The 26239-nt window shown below is 36.0% G+C and overlaps 2 protein-coding genes across 4 annotated transcripts in view; one reads left to right on the top strand and one right to left on the bottom strand.

Annotated features, from left to right (window-relative positions):
- The window catches only part of LOC112044019 (uncharacterized), a 300955-nt gene that overhangs the window by 251698 nt on the left and 23018 nt on the right, over positions 1–26239 (bottom strand). The window lies entirely within an intron of this gene.
- Positions 3304–4924, top strand: LOC112057056 (uncharacterized). Its single transcript, XM_052886231.1, has one exon. The coding sequence runs from the start codon at positions 3751–3753 to the stop codon at positions 4792–4794; it is 1044 nt and encodes a 347-aa protein (XP_052742191.1). The 5' UTR covers positions 3304–3750; the 3' UTR covers positions 4795–4924.

Genomic DNA, 26239 nt, shown 5'->3' with positions numbered 1-26239 from the left:
GTGGATGGTAGGCAAAGGTGGTTACACAACTCTAGGGTTATATTCTTTAACATAAATTAATTCTAAATGTTCAAGGAACATGTAATCTAAAATGAATATTTTCGGAAAAAATTCTCTTGAATTCTTTTGTAAATAGATCTTAAAATGTGTCCCATATTACACATCATTATAATAATGACGTAGCCAAACATACGTATAATGACGCAGATAAAAGTGAGTGTTACATGGATAGTCGGAATTATTTGAATTACTTTGTTTTTTAATGAAAAAAATATTAGTTCGGCTTGTATAAGTGGACTCGTCAACACTTTGAAGTTATGGGAAATACGGGGAGTATTTCCCATAACTTCAAAGTGTTCAAACATTAGCCTGTATAATAAAACAGAAACAAAAACCGGCCACGCGCAGTGTAAGCTCAATAATTAAAATCCTGTGTTGGCGTTAAAATATTAAATTAAATTTTATTCGAGTTAAGTACGGCAGCTATTGAGAATAATTTCGTCGCTACAAAATTTTGCAGGTTAATGAATAACAGCATTAACTTAGGTCGACCTTGTTGAAAATTATATTGTTAGTTACTTAATTCATTATATACCTACTCGTATTTATGAAATATTGTGTACATTAATTAAAAAAAAATATAGGTATAAATTAGAGAATGGTAATAAACGTTAAAGCGGGCCACTTCACCATGATTCTGAGTATCAAAGTTTATCTCTAATTGTAATTACATATTAGAAATAAACTTTGAATCAGTGTCTCCTCCTCCGAAACGGCTGGACCGATTTTTATGAAATTTTGTGTGCATTTTGTGTGCATTTTGTGCGGGTTATAAATCGGAATATCCCTATAGAGCAGGGGTAGGTTAGGTGTAGGGTAGGGGTAGGTATAGGGGTAGGGTTGAGTAGGCATAGGGTATGGTAGGGTAGGTGTAGGGTGGGAGTATGCTAGGGTAGGTGTAGGGTAGTGGTAGGGTAGGTTCAGGGTAGGCGTAGGGTAGTGGTAGGGTGGGAGTAGAATAGAATAGGGGTAGGGAATGAATCAAAGCGAAGCTCCAAGTCCGCTATTTTTTGATAAATTGAACATACGTACGTCCTTCTTCATAAAATACAATCCAGCGGAATTTTAATATGATGGGTGTACTTGGAAATCTTCTGTGCTATTAAAGTTAACTTGTTTCCGAACAAAACCCAACTAGATCAACTTTAGCTGTGGCATCAACACTATAAAGTTACAGATATTAATATCTGTTACAACATTTGGCTGAAATTGAGAATGAAAATAGATTTATTTCTGAATTAACACATGCTTATGTGTTACTTTTCCTCCCGGTAAAATTCATGGTTACCGCGGGATTTGTGAAAAACTTAATTCCACGCGGACTAAGTCGCGGGCGCCCACTAGTTATATAATATAGTAAACATTTTTACGTGCAACATGGAAACCATTACTAAATAGAAAAAAAATAACATTTTAGATGAAATTTTGCTGGCATTGAAATGAAATGGATGGTTTAAAGTATGTTATCCCATACAATATTACTATGTAAGCTTCTACGTAGTAACAATGTGTAAAAATAAATTTAAAGTATGAGTATACAGAATGACAACTTCAACAAAGTTGTCTTAGGTAATGTGTCGCCTCAATACGATCTGCCGAGCCGGTGGTAGATTCTCTACTGACTGGCAGGCTTTTCAAAAGAGCACAATGTATATATTCTTCCCTAAGAACCGAAGACTAACATACTTCCAGTAAAAACTCAATATAGTATGTATCATTTCTAAATTTGAGCATCCTCGGGTGTCGACTCTACAATGTTTTGGCTGGTGGGAGCTTCGGCCGTGGCTAGTGACCACCCTACCGGCATAAACGTACCGCCAGTCCGCCAAGCAATTTAGCGTTCCGTCACGATATAGTGTAAAAACCGAAAAGGGTGTGAATTTTTTTTACTCATCCTAACAAGTCAGCCCGCTTCCATCTTAGATTGCATTATCACTTCCATCATATACACATCATACATCATACATCATCACATCAGGTGAGATTGTAGTCAAGGGCTAATTCGTAAAAATAAAAAAAAATGTTATGCATAAAAAACTTCCGCAAAGCACCTAATTCTTAGAAGTGCTTACATAAAGTGTTTGAAATAAATAAATTTAATCCAAAGTAATATCAGAGGACATATTTTTGTTTGTTTGTATCGAATAGGATCCGAAACTTCTGGACCGATTAAAATATTTCAAGATTATTTTATGGACATGGACATTTTCTAACTTATTATTTTCTAATTGTGACATTGTATTAATTTAGATTCTTTTTTTTTTCTTCATTCAAATGTATTTAATTATTTAAGATAATTCATACACCAGTTATGGTAAAATGTATAAAGGCTCAATTGTATAATATGTACCATCATGTTAAACCTACATTTTCATGAATAAAAAATATCATTCATTCATTCATTCAATATCTCGAATGCAAAGCTACATTATCAGCGAAATAAAGTTTATACTTTGTCCCACGTATTTCTGCAGTGATAGTTTATTATATACTTAATTTGCATTTTTAACAGGTTGTGATCTTACATAATAGGCCCTAGTTGTCCTACTCCCTTACCTACTCGAGTTGTGTAGTTTCGCTTACAAATTCAGTTACCTATTTTGTAATCTTGGACACTTGCAGTATCGAAGTTCCTCGAACAAATTCCAACTCGCCTAAACTTTATCGATGACGCAGTAACTCTTAACCTCGCCAGTTAGGGGCGCTATTTGTCTTAAAAAGAATCTGATCTAAACTTTCGACATGACCTGGTTGTAAAAGTTTAGATCAATAAGGCTTTAATTTCATTAGTTACCAAACTGGTCGGGGCAAAAAACAACAGACCACCGATTCTTTTGTATTTGTTATCCAAAGTTTTATCTATTTAATAAAGCTTTAGAATTGTTAAATGTTTTTTTTTTGTATAAACAAGCGCTTAGCTGCAATCACGCCTAATGGTAAGCGATAACGTAGCCTATGTGGACACGCACTTGCCTAGAAGATGCCTAGTCACTCTTGAAGATTTTAAAATAAATGAAATTTTTATTTGCATTTGATACCCATATTGTAGGTGGTAGGGAAAACGGAAGCTGGAAAAGCATTCCACATCACACACTTTGCAGTGTGTATAAGGAAAGAGGAACTAAACCGCTTAGTACGGGTCCGAGAAAAATCGACGACGATTGAACATATCTTTGGTCTAAACATACAATCAATTGGAATAGAAATAGATTTATTTAGAGTATAGACGACCACTCACTAGAATGGCGTCACGGCCGTAACTAGCAGTGGATATGTGTGACATATTTTCTAGTTTTAAAATTATTTAAACTTCAGTTTTCACGTCAGGAACTATATCAAAGTTGTGAAAAGTATTACTCTGTATGGATTTATAATTTGTGTGTAATTTATTGTGCTTAAAGTGAAATAAATGTAAAACATTTTGGATTTGTAATCGGCTTGTGTTACTGCCTACCCACATGTGGCATAAAGTTACGTTAAATAAACCTTAGATTCCTATATTGTGACTACATTTGTAGTGTATCCTTTTAAAATAAATAATAGAACAATTGGTGAATTTAAATGTATTGATTGAAGGACTTAAAATTTAATTTAATTGACATTGCAAAAAACAAAGTGTGTGTCCGCCATCTAGTGACATATTCGGTGACTTACGTAAATAGATTGGATTGGGATATTATTGTAATCAATATGGTTAACAAGTGCGGGATATGTGGGAAGTTCATCAACCCTTTGGATGGCATAAAATGTACCAAATGTGATGGACTGTATCATCAAGTTTGTTTAAAATTGAGCCCTGGACACCAGGTCTCGAGTAAGTGGCGCTGCCGGTCATGTAAGGGCAATAAACTTGATAACAAAGGCTCATCTTCAAGTAGAATGCATAGCTGTGCCGACGGCCACACCGATGATATCCGGGAAGACTTAAGCCCATTACTGCAGGTTTCTTCTGGGAATATGGTGGAAGAGGTGCGCCAAGTGATTCGGGCTGAAATGTCATCTTTTAGGGATGAATTGGCACGCATTTGCTCGACAATTTCTGACTTTAACAATAGGGCAAATGCTATCGAATCAAGATTGTCTACTCTCGAGGACCAGTTGGCTGCCCGTGCAATGGATGAGGAGGTCAGGATGTCTACCATAGAAGAGCGACTGGCTGTCCGTGGGGTACGGGAAGAAAATGTAAATTTAAATGGCATTATTTCCCAGTTACAAACCCAACTCAACGACCGGGAGCAGGAGTGTTTTCTTTGTGACGTGGAAATATCTGGGCTGGAAGAAAGGAGTGGTGAAAATCTCATTAATATGGTTAGTCTGATCGGGAAGAAATTAGGTGTGGATCTAGATGACAGAGATGTGGTGTCAGTCGAGCGCTCAGGCCCGCGGCCTTCAGCGGTAGAGGGAGGCAGCCAGCAGCGATCGCGTGTCGTCACTGTCAGACTCACCAGGCGTGCACTACGTGATGAGCTCCTGCGAGCCGCTCGCGTTCGTCGCGGAGCAGACACCTCCGGTATTAATAGTGGTACACCTAGGCGATTTTACATAAATGAGCGCCTTACTCGCTTAAATAAGCAACTGTTCTACAAAGCCCGGGAGGAAGGGCGTCGTAAGGGTTGGCGATATGTCTGGACGAGTGGTGGTCGTATCTATATTCGACGTGGGGCCGGCACCCCGGCGTACCGTATTCGCTCAGATATGGACATAGAAAAGTTTTTTGGAGACGCAATTGTTTGATTATAGTGTGTATACTTGTATTTTTGCAGAATATCAATATTAGTATTTTTTTGTTTCATTACAAATTTATAATAGCAGTAATTAGTACTCATAAATACATTTTGTTATCGTCGTTTGTTTTTATACTTGAAGTCCGTAATTATTTTTGTAGGTTTTGTATACATGTTTTTGTTTTAAGAATGTATTATTATTATAGCTATAAATATGTTGTAACAATTGTAAGAGAACATAATTTAATGTTATTTTGTAGGTTACATTTTGTCATTTTGTGTTTGTTATTAATTAGGAAGCAGCATATATACTCGTACTTATTTATATTTATTTTATTTTTTGTTTTGTTATATTTGAGTTTATATTTTCACATGATATTGTGTTATTTTATTATTCGATATATTTTATATTATACAAGTATTAATCATGTCATTAAGAATTTTAAGACTTTTATAAATATATATATAACTAGCCATAACAAATACATTTTTTTTTTTTTTATGCTTTATTAAATACAATAATAATAATGATTGGTTTCGATTACTTCGACAAAGGGCGCAGTAAACAAATTTCTTAAAATTGGTTTTCTGAATGCTGGTTCACTAGGAACTGGGCATGAAGAATTTATAGTTGCTATGGGTCGCTTCCAGGTAGACATTATGGCCATCAACGAGACGTGGTTACGCGCGGGGGAGGAGGGGCGCGCTCCCACCGTCCCGGGATATCGGCTGCGACACGTTCCTCGCCCGGACACCGTATGCAGGGGCAGGGGGGGCGGAGTTGCCTTCTACATTAAGCGGGGTATAGCTGCACGTACTTGCGTGGTTCCTCAGAGCGACAATGTCGAGCAGATGTGGGTCAGTGTTACAGTTAATTCGGCTAAGATAGCGATTGGTACAGCTTATAGGCCGCCGTGGTTCGACACAGATATTTTTCTAGATGTTATCACACAGAGCATCCAATCATTATCAAATCACGATTATACTGTTGTACTTGGTGATTTTAACATTAATTTTATGAAAAAAGACGACTCCAAGACTAAAAAATTAATCACATTTCTTAATTCTGTACAACTTCATCAAATAATTGATTCTCCAACTCACTTCACTGAAAATAGCGAGAGCCTCATTGATGTTATTTGTACTGATTTACCTACACTTCATTTTGGAGTCACTTATATACCTACTCTTAGCAGGCATGCATTCCTAGATTGTATATTGAATTTAAAAAGAAAAAAAGTACCTCCGAAATTTTTGACGTTCAGATCTCTTCAAAAAATATCTCCAGATATATTTGACACTCATTTAGCTATGATTCCATGGTCCGCGCTGTCTTGCTTAAATGACGTCAATTTAATGGTTTCATCATTTAATAATTACATACAGTTGCTTTTTGATGTGCATGCCCCCAAAAGAACGAGATTAACAAGAGATCGGTATGAGCCATGGATTACAAATACTGTAAGACATATGATGAAGTTAAGGGATGATGCCCACGTAAAGTGGCGTACTATGAAAACTGACCTAAATAAAGAAATTTATCAACGGTATAAGTCGCTGGTCAACGAAGCTTTAAATAATGAAAAGTGTGCTTATTACTCACATGATATTAACAATAAAATCAAGTATCCTAAGGTATTATGGAGTAACCTTAAGAGCACAGTGTTACCTAAAAAAAATACTAACTTGCCTATACATCTTTGTAATGCAAATGAAATTAGTGAACATTTCTTGGATATACCAGGTGATTATAATATACCTATCTCACAGCTCACGTTTTATGAGTTCAACAGGGCCACGTCTAGTAAACTATCGCTTAGTATATCCAATGATATGGAGATTTATAAAATAATTAAAAATCTGCGTTCAAATGCAGAGGGGGTCGATGAGATTACTTTGGACATGTTGCTCATGACACTTCCACAGAGCCTTGGGAGTTATCTCGTCAATCGTCAATACATCAATTCAACAATCAACCTTTCCTGATGCTTGGAAAGTGGCAGTGGTTCGTCCTATACCTAAAACTAATAATCCTAGTACTGTAAAAGACTTGCGCCCGATTAGTGTATTGCCCTGTGCATCCAAAATTTTAGAAAAGATTGTATACTTGCAAGTCTCTAAATACCTTGAAAGTAATAACTTGTTACCTGAAATGCAATCAGGTTTTAGGGCTGGTAGGAGCACAGTATCTGCTCTTCTTGATGTAACGGACAATATATTGTCGGACCAAGACAAAAAAATGTGTACGCTATTAGTATTGTTAGATTTTTCACGCGCATTTGACAGTATAAACATCCCACTGTTACTTTCTAAGTTATCATATTATGGTTTTGACATCGGTACAGTGAATTGGTTTGACAGTTATTTGATGAATAGAACCCAGTACATTGAGGTAACGCAAGATGATGGAAAGAAGTGTCGTTCCTCCACTAAATATGTTAGTAGGGGTGTTCCTCAAGGATCTATTTTAGGTCCACTTTTATTTATCTTATATTGTGCAGATATTACTGATAACATTAAGAATTGTAAATACCATTTATATGCCGATGATTTGCAGGTCTATTATTCTTTTGAGCCACATGAATACAATTTGGCGGTTCAGAGAGTAAATGACGATCTTCAACGGATAGCAGTTTGGTCTCACAAAAATTCGTTAGTCCTCAATCCCTGCAAGTCGAAGCTATTATTTTTTGGAACTAAAGCACAATTAGAGAAAATTAATTTAGAAACTACTAGAGTGACTCTTCAGGGTGTGGAATTAGAGCGGGTTTTTGAAGCCCGGAATTTAGGGCTGCTTATGGATTCTGGGCTAAGATACGACAACTATATAGCTGCGGTAGTACGTAATTGCTTTTACCGGTTAAAGATCTTATACAAAATTCGTAATTACATCAGTCAAGAAGTACGTATACACCTGGTAGAAAGCCTCGTACTATCGAAATTAAATTATGCAGATGTAGTTTACGGGCCTCGTGTCTTGGCCAGAACCAGTAAGCTCATACAGCGGGTTCAAAATGCGTGTGCGCGATTCTGTTTCAACATTCCCCCCAGAGCTCATGTCACTCCATTTTTGAATAAGCATAATATGATAAAGATGAGGTCTAGGAGGAAGGTACATCTTGCTAGTATGATTTTTGGTATACTAAAAGATGGTAAGCCAGTATACTTGAGTCAGAAGCTTAGCAGGATGAGCCGCGACAGAGAATCACTAAGGTGCACTCGTAAGCCTCTGAGCGTCCCTCGACATTGTTCAGCTGCCTTTAGGGGTAGTTTTAAATATGCCGCCACTCGCTGCTGGAATAATATTCCACCGCCAATCCGTGATTCCCGAAGCAAATTTGCTTTTCGTAGAAAGTTGAAGATTTATTTACTAAATAGACAAAAGGAATTTGAGGATTGTGCGGTGGAAATATCAATTTTATAGAGGGAATCAACATAATTAGGATAAATAGGATACTCATTTTTTGGAATTTTGAAATTTTAGTTAATAATTTAGTTATTTTAATTTGAACATGATTTTCTATTTACCTATATATATTTATGTACTATAAAATATATATTATGCATTAATAAATACATACACTTCATAATATTATAAATGTATATATATAAATTGCATTGTCGTTTTCCATTACATACTAGTATGACATTATATCTGTAGTTTAATTAGTAATTATATATTTTTAAAATGTAACACATATTTGCTGCTTATTTTATTTTAATTTAATTTAGTTAATGTCAATTTATTTGTACAATTATAAGCTGTGACGTCACACGGGTCTCAGCTGAAAATCAGCGCCATGTGTTATGCTTGTATGTAGTGCACGGCATAAGCTGAGCTGTACACCCTTTCTTTTTAAGGGTTACAGACAGACATGCTGTCATAAGGATAGGGACTGACTACTACTGACTGTCTGTAACTTTTAGATTTGAATAAATTTATTTTCTTTCTTTCTTTCTTTCTTTATTTTACTCTGGATTAACACAGAGGCTACTTTTCATTCCGGAAAAATCCATGGTTCCCGCGAGATTTGTGAAAACTCGCGGATGACGCGGAACCACACGGATGACTTCGCGGGCGTTCGCTAGTCTGTAATACTTTTCAAAAGCCTTTGTAGTAGATGTCAGATTTATTCATCAGTTGAAATGTTCAAAGTTCAAGCCTTAATTTTTCGTTTAATCAAAAAAACATCATGGAATATTATATAATAAGTTATGTAATGTATAACAAAGTGCGAACACTCCTTGAAGTGTTACGTTGACAGGGGTTTATGAAGAATCCTGACAGCTTTTCAGAGATGACGTAATATCACGGCGCGCGACCTTCGCACAATGCAAACGAGAACATTAAGACGTGGAGGTTAAAAGCATGTTTACCAAATATAACCAGCGTTTATATATTACTAAGCGCCTTTGAATTCTAATATTATTAAATACATCGGTATAAAATAATTAACGTTGCCGATTAAATCTATATAGAGGAGGCCTTTGTCGGAAGACAAGCTGCAGACTAACGACCGTTTGCCGATAGTAATTGTTATTATTATTTACTAAAAAAAAAAAAATGTTATTTTATTTAAAGATTTGTATATTAATAAGTAATTTGGCAAATAGTAAGTACTTTTTTAAAATGTACACTGCAAACAAAACTCAGCAATAAAGGCTTTTTTTTATTTTTATTTATTTATTTTTTTACTATTATTGTTAAGAGGAAAGATTTGATTGTTAGTTTGTTTGTTTGAATTGAATACTACTGAAACTACTGGACTAATATCAACAATTCTTTTACCGTTAGAACCCTACAATACTCATCGGGGGAACTAGGCGGGGGAAATCGCGCAAGGTATCATTAATATTATAAAGGCGACAGTTTATGTGTATGTTTGTCCCGCCTTTGCGCTGCGGTTACTGAAGCGATTTGGCTGAAATTTGGAATGGAAATACTTAGATTTTACTCTGGATTAACCCGTAGGCTACTTTACATCCCGGAAAAAATCATGGCTCGCGCGGCATTTGTAAATTACACGCTTACTAAGTCGCGGGTTTCCGCTAGTTTGTCATAGTTTGTCGACAGGTTGAACTGACTACATATTTTTATTTTGAGATAGTCGTAACTAACCTTTATACCTAATAAGACAGTGTCATCTGTGGACGATGGGGCAAGCTATGGTCGGAGTAGATATCTCGGCATGATAAAATCAGACATTAGCAGAACAGAGGGCCTAGTGGCAGTTTGATACTGTTACTGTCGCGTTAACGTAAACGCGAATTTCTAAGGAATTGAAACAGCGCCATCCAGTGGCACTACTGCTCAACTGTTTCAATTTCATATAAATTCGCGTTTACGTTAACGCGATAGTAACAATATGAAAATATTGAAAACTCCCACTAGGCACACAGAGTAGCAAAACTGATATGACAATGGGCAAATAGGGCAAAAATAAGATGGACATTGGCGACCCTGCAACATTAAGCGTAGTGTTAGCCGACCCCACATGGTTAACAAACTACATTAAGTGGATTGCAAGCTTGCCGCTAGATACACACAAAAACATACGTTAGTATCGTATAACCCTACTCCAGCATTCAGGTAAAAGTATAATTTGACTTTAACGTATTTATAATCAGAATAGTCGGTAATCAAAAGACCATATAATTTAACCCTAAAGTGTTATTAGTTCGTAAGCTGATCAGTATGTCAGATAGCCGGGCAGTAGATAGCGTACCGGAGCAAGTTTAGGCATACCAATGAGCTGCCACTTGAAATATTACTTTGAAACTATGATATCTGCACTTTAAAATACGTATTCTTCGAAAAAGATAACTTAGTTACGAACTATTTTTGAAATTATAAATTGTATGGTCACGAATAAATCTTATATTCGTATTACTTTGAATTTAAATTTAAAATGCTCACTATTTCATATTACCTACTTTGTGTACTTTATACTTAAAATGGTAGGTACGCTTGTATTTCCTAGTATATATTATTTAGCATGTGAATTGTAAATATTCATTTTGTCAGCTTATAAAAGCCCACATCTCCCATAAAAAATAACTCATCAAAATAATACACATAGTTCATTTTATCGCTCAAATTGTAGGCGAGCGTGCGTGTTAGCTTAGTTTTAAGTGAATTCCGCCGCCTATGAACAATTTTGTAACATTTAGGGCACTACCTTTGAGCATTTGTTTATCCGCCCCTTAGCGCTGCAAGGTCAACGCCCTTAAAGATTACGTTATCAAAAAGTCATAATATTGTTACGAACTAGGGTTCGAAGATTTCGGTTAAAACGTCTGGTGACTCGTATAAGAATTTATTCCAATCCTTAATCCGAGTATCAATACACAATTTGTTGTGCAAAAGCGTAGTGTTCACGATTGTTCACTTGTATCGCTGGTGACACTTGATGTTACTTCGCTTCGCTCCGAAAGTCAAAGTGCCCCACGCAGGCCGTCCGGGTTATTCCATGAAATTCGACAAATAACGATAACAAAAGATCGTACACAACTCAAATTGTAAACAACTAGATATGGACGAGCGATTATGAACCTTATGCCTCTAGTAATAGGGTTCTCCGTAACAATATTAAAGCTGTGTCTCTCATTACTCGTTATAAGTGCCGTGCCTGGGAATCTACGTTAAGTGGTCGGTCACGGTTTTCTGCATTAAGTATATGTAGTAATATTACATCTGATAGTAATCGTAAAAGAGTTTTAACATTATCATCTCAAGCCCACCGACTCCTATTGAAGCAGGGTGGTGAATCGAAGCTCCATACCCCTATATACCCTACTAGCAAACGCCCCGCGGTTTCACCCGCTTAGTTCCAGTATGACACTCATAAATAACGTGGCCTTCTATTGATAAAAGAATTTTCAAAATTTGTTCAGTAGATCCAGAGATTACCCCTTACAATAACACAAAGTTTACCTTTTTATAATAGTGTATTATAGATACATAAAAGGATAGGCGTGGCCTGTTGCGTTAAAAATAGTCCGACATTGATGAAATATTAAAATCGAGACATAGTTAACGCTTTATAACTGACTCACTTTCTATCAAGTTAATCGTAAGTATCAGGCGCAAGTTATAGCATACCTAATAACTTACTGCATCTCAGTCTACCTATTACTTTGAAACTGTCAGCTCGGATAATTGTTAAACATTATGTAAATCGTGATACAATATTCAAAGCCTGAGGAATTGAGTCATTTTAATGAGTTGAGACAGCGACGTCGTTACACCGTTTCGTTTTTGACGGCCTCCGTGGCGCAGTGGTATGCGCGGTGGATTTACAAGACGGAGGTCCTGGGTTCGATCCCCGGCTGGGCCGATTGAGGTTTTCTTAATTGGTCCAGGTCTATCTGGTGGGAGGCTTCGGCCGTGGCTAGTTACTACCCTACCGACAAAGACGTACCGCCAAGCGATTTAGCGTTCCGGTACGATGTCGTGTAGAAACCGAAAGCAGTGTGGATTTTCATCCTCCTTCTAACAAGTTAGCCCGCTTCCATCTTAGACTGCATCATCACTTACCATCAGGTGAGATTGTAGTCAAGGGCTAACTTGTAAAACATAGAAAAAAAAAAAATAACACGACCAACAGTCCCTGTATTTCTATCATAACTTAATATGGAGGAGTATGACGTAGACAATTGTGCAATTTTCTAATAGTGCAAGAGCCTGCATACCCAGGCATGCCTAACTTTAAGACAAACAAAAAGTCAGCCGATACTTCTACCACAGGTAATCGTGGTGGCTTTGGAAGATAGCAGGTTTCAAGGACCCTAAATTGACCAATCGTTAAACGAGTTTACTCTATAGACCCTTAAAGTTTAATCTTTAAAGGATTTTAGAAAATATCATGAATAAGGCTACCGCTTTTGTACTACGTACGTTCGGAACCCTAAAAATCACGTGTCTCAAATGGTGAAGGAAAAACATCGGGGAAACCTTCACCACAGCCTGCACACCGAGAATTATCTTAAATATCTTGTAAAATCTACCAATCCGAATTGGGCCAGCGTAGTGGACTATTGGCCTAACCCCTCTTATTCTGAGAAGAGATTCGTGCTCAGCAGTGAGCCGAATATGGGTTGATGATGATGATAATAATGAAAAATATCACATTGCATGTAAGGAAGCTAAAAAAGGTATGAATTTTCATCTAATTACGATAAAAGCTTATTAATTTATTTTGAAATTTAATTGTTTTATTTATTTTACAAACATTTCGACAATTTTTCATGTACTCGTACTAATAAGTTAATATTGACCTTATTTACCCGCAGGTCTCATAAAAATCAATATATTAAAACCTAGTCCTCATCCCTATTTCCGCGGCCATTTTAAATGTTCTAAAACTACCACGATTGTTTTTTACATTAGATAAAGTTTAGCTTAGCTCGGCTTTGAACCTAAAGATTTTAATCGTTATTGAACGAAATCGACAGACATAAAGTTATGCAAGTAATTGACGAAGATATAAATTGAGATTGAAACAAGAATTTCTGAATTTTTATTACATTACCTGTGAAAAGTAGACTGATTAGTGATTACTCGTACCTACATTGTAAAATTCTGTTATATAAAACTAATATTAGGTATCATCAACATTATCAACCCATATTCGGCTCACTGCTTAGCTCGAGTCTCCTCTCAGAATAAGAGGGGTTATGCCAATATATTCTCAATAGTCCACGGATTGCCAGACTTTACACACGCAGAGAATTAAGAAAATTATCTTATATGCACGTTTCCTCACGATGTTTTTCCTTCACAGTTTGAGACACGTGATTACTAATTTCTTAAAATGCACAGAACTGAAAAGTTGGAGGTGCATGTCCCGGACCGGATTCGAACCCACCCTCCGGAATCGGTCATATCCACTGGGCTATCACGGCTCTCTATATTTTAATAGGTAGGTATAACAAAACAAAATGTAGTCAAGTTGGTTACTGTTGTAATTACTGTTATTATTTGATTAACCATTAAATCTGGACATAATTAACAATTCAGTGCGAAATAAATGCCTTTAAAACACAATCGTTATAGTAAATTTATAACGACATAAATCAATGAGAGCGTTAAACACATCTTTATGTCGGTGCAAGTACAAATATTTTACCCGTTACTGAGTTATGGCATCATAATAATTTATTTACATGTTAATAATTACATTGCTCACTGTGAATTTATCGAAATGTTATTCATCTCAATAAATGCTTCAATAGCTCATTTAACACTCAATAATTATGCTACAGTGACAATTCCTTTTAACAACATTTTCAAAATGGGAAAAGACTTATATCTTGAGATTACACTAAGAATTTTCGTTCTTTTTTTTTTAATGCAGATAGGCTCGCGTTTGACCATGATCTAACCTGATGGTAAGTGTACATACAGTCTAAGATGGGACACGCTTGCCTAGAAGGTGCCTATTCACTAAAATCAGCTATTTATTAAAAAAAATCGTTAATGTATGTTGTGTAGATGTATGTAAATATAATGCATCAAATCAGTTTAGGAGTTCCTATGTCACAGCAAACATGATGATGAACAAATTATACCTACTGTTAACAAATAATACACGCTAGAAAGTTTTTCGTCGACAGTTAAAAATAACGTAGAAATTAATTATACCCCCTAGAAGAAATAATTTCATAGCCTTTTCTGTTCTTAACTTATTACCAGATAAGCTTAATAGGAGTAAGTGAAAATAATAAGCGATAAGCGGTGATCTTAAATATAAGAACGGTAGTGACAGCAGATATATGCGAAGCCTTTGTATATGCTTCTATTCAACAGCGAGACTCCGGATAAAGCCTTTCGCCACCTCTCAATGTCACCACTAGTGATAATTTAATTACTATTCATCAAAAGTTATCCTTCGGAACAGTTAAAGATTACTCTCCAAGATGTAGACAATAATAACTTATCGTTCAAACTTGTAGATTCTATTTTATCTCGGCGTTAATTGAATAATTGGATTAAATCTCGGATTCGGCGATCGACAGCGAGCTTTAACAGATTACAAAGTCTCAACTTTTACTATTCAAGACGTTAAAGTTAGCGAGCAAATCTCTCACTAGATCGTTTGTCACTTCGGGAACGTTTGCCTTACACTCGGCCATCGTTAACTGGGTAATTTGAGCACCACTTTATACACGTGCTGAGTCACTTCCATTCAGGTTTATGGATTTCAAGAAAGGCACTAACTAATGTTTATTGCTTTGAGCTAAGGAATTGTTTGTGTTAATGTTAAAATTAAACCACCTGTCTGTCAGCAATAAAATAACTATAATAGTTTATTTCAGTTGTATTAGGACTTCTTGTGCCAATGTTTGTCGACAAAAGTATCACCGATATGCTTATTTTTGTCAATAAGCAGCATTGTTGTCTGTTGTGTTACCGTTTAAAGTGTATGTTTTTTTTTAATCTGTGTATTTGCTAGTGTTATTACGAGTAGATAAAGCTTAACACCTTCGCCTCAGGTTGTCTGGCGCAGTGCGACGCACTCTCTTGCGATTAGTTGTCACGTTTGCTAGACGTTAAAGTTTAATGAGCAAATCTCTCACTAGATCGTTTATCACTTCGGGAACGTTTGCCTTACACTCGGCCATCGTTAACTGGGTAATTTGAGCACCACTTTATAAACGTGCTGAGTCCCTTCCATTCAGGTTTATGGATTTCAAGAAAGGCACTAACTATTGTTTATTGCTTTGAGCTAGGAAATTGTTTGTGTTAATGGTAAAATTACCCAACCTGTATGTCAGCAATAGAAAAAAAACATAATAGTTTATTTCAGTTGTATTAAGTAGGACTTTTTGTGCCAAAGTTTGTCGACGAAAGTATCACCGATAGGCTTATTTTTGACAATAAGCAGCATTGTTGTCTATTCTGTTACCGTTTAAAGTGTATGTTTTTTTAATGTGTGTAGTTCCTAGTGTTATAACGAGTAGATGTTACCTTCGCCTCAAGTTGTCTGGCGCAGTGCGACGCACTCTCTTGCGATTAGTTATCACGTTTTCAAGACGTTAAAGTTTAGTGAGCAAATCTCTCACTAGATCGTTTGTCACTTCGGGAACGTTTGCCTTACACTCGGCCATCGTTAACTGGGTAATTTGAGCACCACTTTATACACGTGCTGAGTCACTTCGCTTCTATTCAGGTTTAGGGATTTCAAGAAAGGCACTAACTAATGTTTATAGCTCTGAGCTAAGGAATTGTTTGAGTTATTGTCACACAAGCTGTCTGTCAGCAAAAAAAAATATAAAATGTATATTTTTTAATAAAAAATTAGATGATCTTAATAAAACAAGCAATAAAACTCATACAAAGTATTTAATTTTGATCTATACATTGATTGATTCTTGTGGTAGAGATTAAAGACACCAAAATAATTGACCAATGGACCTCCTGGCAACATGAATCGTAATCTGCAAGCTTTTCAGAGTTCAAAACTGTTAACAGAATGCAATCCTCGGTTAATGTAAACTCACTACTTCACAGCGCCAAGACCAGCCGTTTGTAGCCAGTGGCACGTCGAATCTCTTTCTACGATCGTAAACGCTCCAAAAAAAATGTATAGGAATGATATTTGCCATCGACAGGTCTAGTAATAAAGTTATCGATCGTATCTGTCATTCCCATACATTTTTCTAGTTTTAGATACGTTAAAGTTTGTAGATAGAGAATCGACGTGCCATTTGGCTATAAACCCTGGTCTAAAACACATTAATACGCGTCCAAGTATTAGCAGTAAGATGACGTGACGTTTCACAGCTCGTTTGTCACTTTGTTTCTTTTACCGGTTTCACTTTCTCTTTGGAATAACACTGAGTGGAGTGTAGCGTAAATCGTGAACATGAGACAGTATAATATTGAGGAAACATTATTATCTATAGCGTAAGAGAAAACTTTCTATAAACTGTGTTGTTCTTAGTTCTTATAAAAATAAAAGCTCGTAATAAAAGTTGGCCGAGCTTAGCGTCTCCATCTTACCTATTTATATTCTGTAGTAATATTTTAAATAATATTTTACTTGATAGTTAGCATAAGTATATTATTATTAGTAGGGTAGGGTAGGAGTAGGGTAGGGTAGGGATAGGGAAGAAGTGCATATAAGTCAAAGCGAAGCGAACTATAAGCCGCGCAGATTTCTTTTTCTCAAACTTTTTCCACTATAACACATGCACATTCGTGCACTCTATTTTTTTTTTATTTTTATTTTATATATTTTTTTTATTATTTTCCAATTTTTACGTATAATGCCTACCCTAGTGAACAGCCTTGTGCTCGCCACTACACAAGTTATTTAGAGTTAAATATTCTGGGGTACTAAGAAAAAAATTAAGAAGAATTTAAGAAGAATAATCTTTTTAAATTAAAAATGGAACCGACTTCAAAGACGTATTTCAGTAAAATCAAATTTTAACACAAAATTACTTAACCGATTTTCATGAAGATGAAATGGTGGTCGCATTTCATCTTCATGAAAACAAAAATGGGATTTTCAAAATTGGTTAATAAATGACGAAGTTTTGAGGTAACAACCATATAAAAAAACGAAATAAACACGTTTCGAATTGAGAACCCCCTTCTTTTTTTGAAATCAGTTAAAAAACATTCTCCAGGTGAACTTTCCTTCACGCTTCGTTATTTCGTCACCTAAACAAATACAATTTACAGCTATAAAATGAACAGTTTGTCACATCGGGACAGACCCCAATTTAATTGTCTGGCATCTCGACTAAACTAAGGTTGTTATACCATCGACCGAATCTCTCGGGAGCTCTTTTGTCAGATTGGGACCACTTGTCGGACCAACTCAGCGGTTTATCGGCACTCTAGATACCAAGTGTGTACTCGTATCAATCACTTTGTAATACGAATCCGTTAAATATTCGTTTGTTCAATTAATGGAGTCAAAACTTCTTTAGCGTCTTCAATAACCTACCCAAGATTACAGATAGTTAGCTATCCTCGATTATCACTAACAGTCAAACTATCTATCAGAGGGTTATTGAAAATCAGATAAGAACAGAAAAATAGATTTTCATAACTTTAGTAAGCGAAATGGCGGATAGATAGGTTATTGAAAACGGCCGTAAATGCGTTGGGAATTTTCTGGTCGGGTAAAGTTTTATTCGCGTCACCGACACGCAGTGCTAGGCGCCTTAGACACTTTTTGGATGGGTGAAATTTCGTGCGTCGCGTCATGCTTATAGTCTAAGAGCTCGTGACCTCGAGACCTTCGTCATTTCAACATAAAAGCTTAAAGTTTGTCACCTCATACTCCTACCATACGTAAATAGATAGCCAATTATGGAGTTTGGACCGTGGTGGCTTTGAAAGTTAGCAGGTTTCAAGGATCCTGATCCTCAACCGTCTAAGTATAAATTGTAATTGTTTTATGTTTTCCTCAGCATAATATGAGACATTATATCCGCTTTCGCCTGACACCTAACTTCATGGCAACCAAGTCGGCGGAAGCATGCAAGTAAACGAAACCGGGGGTAGTTATTTAAATCATACATTCCTTAAATGAACCGAACTGGGAATTGAATCCAGGACCTTAAATCGTCGTTATTGTCATCATAACGTGCTCTACGAGGCCCATGTAACACCACCAACCTCCTAACTTTGGGCAGAGAATTTAATTGAAAATTTCTTAGAAGAAAGAAAAACTCAGCATCTTATATCGACCCAAGATTCGAACCCAGGTCCCCATGATACGAAACCATATACACTAACTGGACTAACAAAGAGGCAGTTACAACGAGGTAGATGTAGTAGTTTGCTCTAATAGAGCTCCAATAGAGCAAGTTACGAGTAAAAATAGAAGGTAAATAGAACTGCAACCGTTGGAAAAATCCCCCTCACGAGTCGACGAAAAATGCTGAGCCAAGTTTTAGGAAGTTCGTAATTTCGGTGCAACGTTTACAATTCGATGCAAACACAACCGTATCTGTACTCGAGTTTGAATGTAACTTTTGCAGAAAAATACAAAGGTTGCTGGTTTTCCAAATGCACGCCGAACGAATTCCGGGAATCCCGATGCAAATAAGTACGAGGTAATTATTTTTTTATTTCTATCACGTATTTATTAGTTCTTTTTTTTATTTTTAACAATGTCAATATAAATATAAAATACAAAACACTATTAAAAATTAAAAAAAAAAACAACCCTCCCGCTGCGGGACATTTGAGTGCCCAAGCAACCGGTGGTCTGGACTCCAGAGTGAGGAACCTCCTCACAATATGCGCCGTCTCAAAAATCACTGCCTTTTGTATCCGACTCTTGATCCAACAGTTAAGCGAAAGCTTCTTAACTTAAGGTGTTGGTCGAATTATTACTTTTAGGGTAATAATAAAAAGAACGCTTTAGCTTTTAGCTTACTGTACCTATTTTGTAGGGTTTACTTAAAATTCAGATTTCCTGCGACAAGTGCGACTTTCTTTTTTTTGCGAGCTTCCACTTAAAAATTAAAATGAAAAGAAATATCATAATATTCCCTACCCTACCCCTACATCTAGTTATCAAAGTCCTAAACAATAGGGGTAGACACTAGGGAAAAATAGAAGTTGGCGGATTCTTAGAAGTAGGTACAGAATATGCATAAAAAAATCATAAGAATCGGTCAAGCCGTTTCGAAGGAGTATGGGAACAAACATTCTGACAGAAGAATTTTCTAGATAAGATTACAAAAGGTAAAGTTTGTAATCATATATAGAAAGAAAGAAGCCCGCACCAGAAAGCGCAGTGTTGGTCGACCCCCCACCAGTTGGACTGACGACATCAAGGGAGTCGCAGGGATTCGCTGGATGCAGGTGGCTCAGTATCGTGATGTTTCGAAGTCCCTACAAAAGGCCTGCAGTGGACGTCCATCGGCTGACATGATGATGATGATAAAAGTTTGGGGTATTGTAGGGGGTTTATCTCCGGACCTAATTTACCGATTTTGAAAATTCTTTTACCAGTAGAGAGCCACGTTATTTGTGAGTGTCATAGGCCATATTTAACTGCTTTAATATTACGTAAATGGGAACTACGCTGGTGGAACCGCAGGGCTTATGCTAGTATAATATAAGCGGTGGGATAAGCTAAAATTAGGATGAATGCGAAATGGAATAAAACCCGCAGAAGCTGTTTTATGGTGATAAATAATAATTCATATCATAACAGTATGATAGAACAAGTAAATAACACGGGCTCAACCCGGAGAGCGTAAATATCTCGCCCCAGGCTAAATACGATGTTACCCAACAAAGTGGTAAACAGTTTATAATTTGACGTACCACGTCGGAATCTTCGCTATGTTGAAAGTTAAGATATCACTGTTTGTAGCAAAATTTGTTATTTGTGTATTACGAGTATCAAGTGTGGATATAGTGCGACGGTCTCCGTGGCGCAGTGGATTTACAAGATGGAGGTCCTGGGTTCGCTGGGCCGATTGAGATCTTATTAATTGGTCTAGGTCTGGCTGGTGGGAGGCTGGCGACCGTGGATAGTTACCACCCTACCGGCAAAGACGTTTAGCCACCTACCTAGGGGTTAATTAGGTTAGTTAGGTAAGGTAGTTGATAGGGTAGGGGTACGGTAGGTGTAGGATGGGAGAAGAATAGGATAGGGGTAAGCGAATGAGTCAAAGCGAAGCTTGACCGGGTCCGCTAGTCTCTTTATAATATTAGAAAATTAAAAACTACTTTTTATCACTTTACTCGGTTTAATAACCTCACATTAATGTTAGTTTTTGAAATATTATTTTTATTTCTGTGTTATGATAATTTTAATTCTAAGTTTCTTTTCCTTGTCTGCTATTTTTTCCTTGGTTTTGTTTTTTCTTTAATTTGTTAACTTAATGAAAATTCTTGTTAATATATGTATTTGAATTTAATTGTAATCTATTGGTATCCAAATAAAATAAAATAAAATTAGTATAGACAGCGTGCCATAGCTTGATTGTATAAAAAAGTAATACCTAACCTCATCTCACTGTAAGTTTGACCGACGACTTAACTTTCTTAACGACAGCTCATAAATTCAAGCAATCTTGCAAATTTTAACGTGAAAGGCGTCTCGATGAACAAAACGTGTCGAGAGTGTACTATCAAGTTTTCAAATTAACTTTTTATTAATTGCCGCGGGTAGAACTGAATTTTACATGTACTTTCCGAAGTTCATTTGCGAGTTTGAAATAACTTTAACCTGGCTGAGGATTTTAACTCAAGAATTGCGCACGTTTAATCGTACTGCCACTCACTACCAAGAGTGTTTGTACAAAATTCTTTGCGATTTTGCGATTAAAATACTAGTGATGGACATTCACTTCAGGGTGGAGGATATAAATGTTTTAAAATAGCAATTTTGTGCTAAAACTTGGCTTAAAAAACATTAATGAGTAGATTTGACACTATCAAGGTTTTATAAAGATCTAATATTCACGACTATTTACAGTGTCACTGGAAACGTATAGCGATCCCTTTAAGGGGTGATGGTAGGGATCATTAGCTATCAAATTTAATTGAGTTAAATGGGACATAAATGTACCGATTTCGAAAAAAACAGGCTTTTATCTTTTTTATAAGAAATGTGGGTTACTCTACTTTAAAGTGGATTATACCACTTTCGAAATTGGTTCATTTGTGCCCCATGTAACGCCATTCAAGTATATAGTAGTCTCTGTGTATTATATTATATAGGTAATTTCTGTATTTTCCGGATAATTTTCTTCATATACAAATATATGTATCTCCAGACTTTGCACTTGTGAAAATCACGAGAGTGATTCCGGACAATAGCGCCCGAAATACATTTGTTTTCTACTATTTTAATTTATAAGATCATACCCGTTAGATAATAATAATTTACTGCTGTTGTATAAACAAACAGAAAGGTAATACGCAAGAAGTATTAACACAATCATAGTTGTAAGCCGATGCTCGTTGGACCAAATCTTTGTAAACAACGAAACTTGATGAAGCAAAACGGACGCAAAAACCGAAGTACTTCGGTATCTACATTAAATAGAATGCTCACCTTTTGAAATGCTACATATATGCACTCAGCGATTAAACTGTTTTGAATTTCTCATATGGAAAGAAAAAGAAAAATTTGCTATTCCTTGATTCGCGCTACAAATATGTAGTACAGAATGCCGTTTCAACTTCCGTTTTTCCTACCATCTATAATATCGCGAATTTCATGAAGTCAAGAGTCACCTTCTAGAGCGTTTCACCGTCTTTTGTTTCTTCGCTTACAACTCTGAACGCTATGGTTTAGTTTTTTGGTGCAACATAAATGGATTAAGAGATTTCCCGAGTGTCTTGGCAATTGGTGATTTTAAAGATTTTGATATTCTCTTTAGTTCATGAATTCAAAAGTCAAAGCCAAATTTAAATTTTTTATTTCAATTACTTATACTTAGGCTTAGTTTACAAGCACTTTTGAAACGTCAGTCATAATAACAACACTTATGGACTCTACCTTAGAGCACTCACTTCTTCGGGTGAATTACTTAAGTATTAATCAATATAATTGAAATAGAAAACGTTGTTTACCGAAAGTTATCATTAGTGAAGAAGGAATAAGAAAATATTGTATAACTTTTTTTTCTACTCTCAGCGAAAAATGGACAAATCCACTAAACCCAACGCCCAAGCTTCGCGTTACGTATCACTGCAAAGCCGGAGTATTCACAGGAGATGTAGACTCTACAATGCTAAATTGTTATGTCAACATCTCATGAGAATTGATTTTAGCAATTAGCGAAATTTATCAATTATTCATTGTTCATAATGAGTTCTATTCAATATACAAACATAGGTACATCTGCGAGTATAAATCTAGAATCACTCTGTCTAATTATGAAAAGCAGATTGAAATCAGTTGCGTATTTTAAAAGGCATTATATTATTTTTATATATTATGGTCAGGAGACGTTAACACAATATGTATTGGAATATTGTCGAGAATAGCTACGCTCTGTTATCAAAGCTCGTGTTTAAAGCTTTTTTTTATCTTGGTCACCAAACAGATTGCTTTGATTTCGAAAAATTGCCAAAATAGAGTAAATTAACAACTTATTGAAACGTAGAATACTCTTTATAGTATATCAAGTATGTATCCGAATCCTTTGTTTCATCTGGTTACGTCACTGTAAGCTTTTGTCTAAGCGGTAGGTAACTTTTTGAACGAGCCATCGTTGAGAGGAATATTCCAGAATCCTTTGTAAGTATTTAAAAGACGAAGAAAAACTATACACAAAAATATAGTAAGAAACAGATATATAGCATAAAGCAAAAAGCAAAACTAGGGTTGTGCCATCAAAACTTTACGGGTTACAATCTTCTGTGGGGATGATTTTTTTTTTAAATGCAAATAGGCTCGCGTTTGACCATGGTCTAACCTGATGGTAAATATAGATACAATCTATGATGGGACACGCTTGCCTAGAAGGTGCCTATTCGCTGTTGCTTTGACGATACCCAAGTTATAGGATTAAGGAAACACAGACTTGGGAAGGGTATTCCAAACCTTAGCCGTGCGTATGAGAAATGAGAAAACAAAAGTATATGAATTTACCTAACCTTACCTACCATTAGAAAAGCTGAAACCTGGCAGAAGTATACCTCTCTGTGCGAGAGTTACTTATTAGTTCCATTTGCCGTGGTGAACCTTGGATCATAAAGTAGCATTGCCAAAAAGATTCGAGGAATTATTTTACTAAGGCTAGTTGCCTTCAACAATAACAGGAAGGCTGGCTCGAACGCTAAAAACCAGCTTGTAATTGCCACAATTATTTATCACTTGGGCATGATTTGTACCTATAGCCATCAGGATAAGTTAGCTTAAGTTTGTTATTGTATTCTCAATAAAAAAACAACCAATTAACAAAAAACTAAGACGACCTTTGATGGCTGCATATTAATTAATTTAACATTGCAACGAAATACGAAACAAACACAAAAGTTGAATTCCTAAACTAACCCGACCGAGAATAGTTTGAATTTTGTAAAATTGCACCTAACTTATGAAACAAAATCCAATTAAACTCAACGTTCACAACACAGCCAACAGAACAGCGAGCTGAGCTCCGTGTTTGTAAAACGCTTCGAATCACAAAACTAAACACAAATAACTTGACGTAGGAACAACTAATAGTGATATCGCATAACTGCTCTCGCCGAGTGCTTTGTTTAATAATAATAATTTAATGTGCTATACTCATACATCCACATTCTATATTTGCGTTGTATTTTTCGCTGTTGGAACGATGGAGTTTGGACTATGGTCGCTTTAGAAAGGAGTGTAAAGTTTTTTCTTTTTTTTTATTCTTTACAACTTAGCCCTTGACTACAATCTCACTTGGTGGTAAGTCGAGATAGCAGCTGGTTAACTTGTTAGGAGGAGGATGAAAATCCACACACCATTCGGTTTTTTACACGACATCGCACTGGAACGCTAAATCGCTTGGCGGTACGTCTTTGCTGGTAGGCTGGTAACTAGCCACAGACCTGGACCAATTAAGAAAAACTCAATCGACCCAGCTGGTGATCGAACCCAGGACCTCCGTTTTGTAAATTCACTGCGCATACCACTGCGCCACGGAGGCCGTCAAAAAAAGTGAATTTTGTTATCAGACTGCAAGTAAGTTTTTCTCTGTTTAAAGAAGAGAAATCCCCTTAAGAATAAGAACAATTTGAAAAATATTATGTAATTAAACGCTGTGTGAAGTAGCTAAATTCGGATCAATTATTGCGGTGATTTTGTAGGCACGTAACATGTCTAGTATAAAATAATCGATGTAAGGGTCCGTAACTAAAGACATGATACGATATCTTTTATAAAATATCAAAAATTTAATTTAATTCTTTCACAAATCATAAAAACAGAAGTTCTTTTTCAACCCTGAAAAGCTATTTTTTAAAGTCGCAAGTCGCCATGATTAAAACTCCAAAATTGGCTATCGTTGGAAACTTTACTGCCTCCCTAAGCAAGTGGCACAATTCTCTTTCTACAGTCGCTAACTAGAAAGATGTATGGGAATGACATTTGCTATCGACGTGCACGTGATCAAGATCAGTCATTCCCATACATTTTTCTAGTTATCGAAGCGTTAGCGATTGTAGAAAGAGAATCGACGTGCCACTTGGATAAGGGGGCTGTACTGTATATAACCACAGTACAAACAAACTATAAGCTTTCATATAATCTCGGCTCTCTATATCTATAGTAGTGAGATCACATATCTGCTTTCACCGAGTGCTTAATAATTATTTAATGTGCAAATATCCGCATTCTACATTTGCGTTGTATTTTTCGCTGTTCGGACGTTATATTTACTATCCCCGCAATGTTCATTTCTTGTAAATTATTCACACACTACGCGAACAAATGAAAGGCAAAACAAAAACAAGAATGTATGTTTTTTAATTTCGTATATTTTTATAGCATGCACAGCAAATGCTGTGAATTAGTAGGTACAGACTAAATAAATAATCTCAGCTTAATACAATGTTTGTTCTACAAATGAACGATATTTTTAGCAAGTATAGTTCTACTAGCGGACGCTCGCGACTTCTTCCGCGTGGAAATCCATGTAAACTTTCAATCCACATTTTACCACTTTAGGGGTTGAGTTTTAAAAAATTTTTTTTTTTTTTTAAATAGTTTTGTAAATATTTCGTATTTTTTTTATGATTTATGAACAAATTTTTAAAACTGTAACTCTTAAAATGAAGGACTTTCAACCCCTATTTCAGCCCCTTCTATTTTAATTTTAGAGTCGAGAGTACTATTCTCTTGCTCCAAGGTCTCATTTACCGTTATACCAAAATTCATCTTTATCGGTTCAGCCGTTTAGCCGTGAAAAGGTAAAACAGACAGACAGACTTACTTTCGCATTTCTAATATAAGTCTAGATATAGATTCTTAAATCATTCATCAGGTTACGAAGAGACCAGTGGCGTGCACTCCATATATGGAATACTGCACTGACTACCCCTAGGACCCTGTATTGGAGAAGGAATTCCCACTTTGTACAGTTTGTACGACAGTGGCTATTTCAAACTTTCTGCAAGCCGAAACTTTCTAGACGAAATTCGAATTGTTTCATTCACGTACGAAAACGTTTCTACATGAAGAAATGTACAATCATTTTATAATAGGTATATTATAATTCAAAAAATGTCTCTTGCTCACGAACAAAGACTCACCATCACGTAAACATCGAGGCAATCCAGCTACTCGACTTACGAATACAGTGAGAAGACTTAAACGGACCAAACCATTTGAGTTAGTGTTTAGTGACTAGTGACAGTGTAGTGTTAAGTGCTACATGGACGATCACGTGAACAAAGTGACCTAAAGACGTAATAGTTAGTGAAAGACTAAGTTATTGGACATTATCTTAGTATAATAATAATATATTATAAGTTTAGGTTAAAGATA

Source organism: Bicyclus anynana, chromosome 16 (genome assembly GCF_947172395.1).
Source record: "Bicyclus anynana chromosome 16, ilBicAnyn1.1, whole genome shotgun sequence".
Taxonomy (NCBI): domain Eukaryota; kingdom Metazoa; phylum Arthropoda; class Insecta; order Lepidoptera; family Nymphalidae; genus Bicyclus; species Bicyclus anynana.
The sequence above is the reverse complement of the archived record's forward strand: the minus strand, read 5'-3'. Positions and strand labels throughout refer to the sequence as shown.

Excerpts from the sequence above, each read along its gene's own strand:
- LOC112057056 (XM_052886231.1), top strand. The coding sequence starts at position 3,751 with ATGGTTAACAAGTGCGGGATATGTGGGAAGTTCATCAACCCTTTGGAT.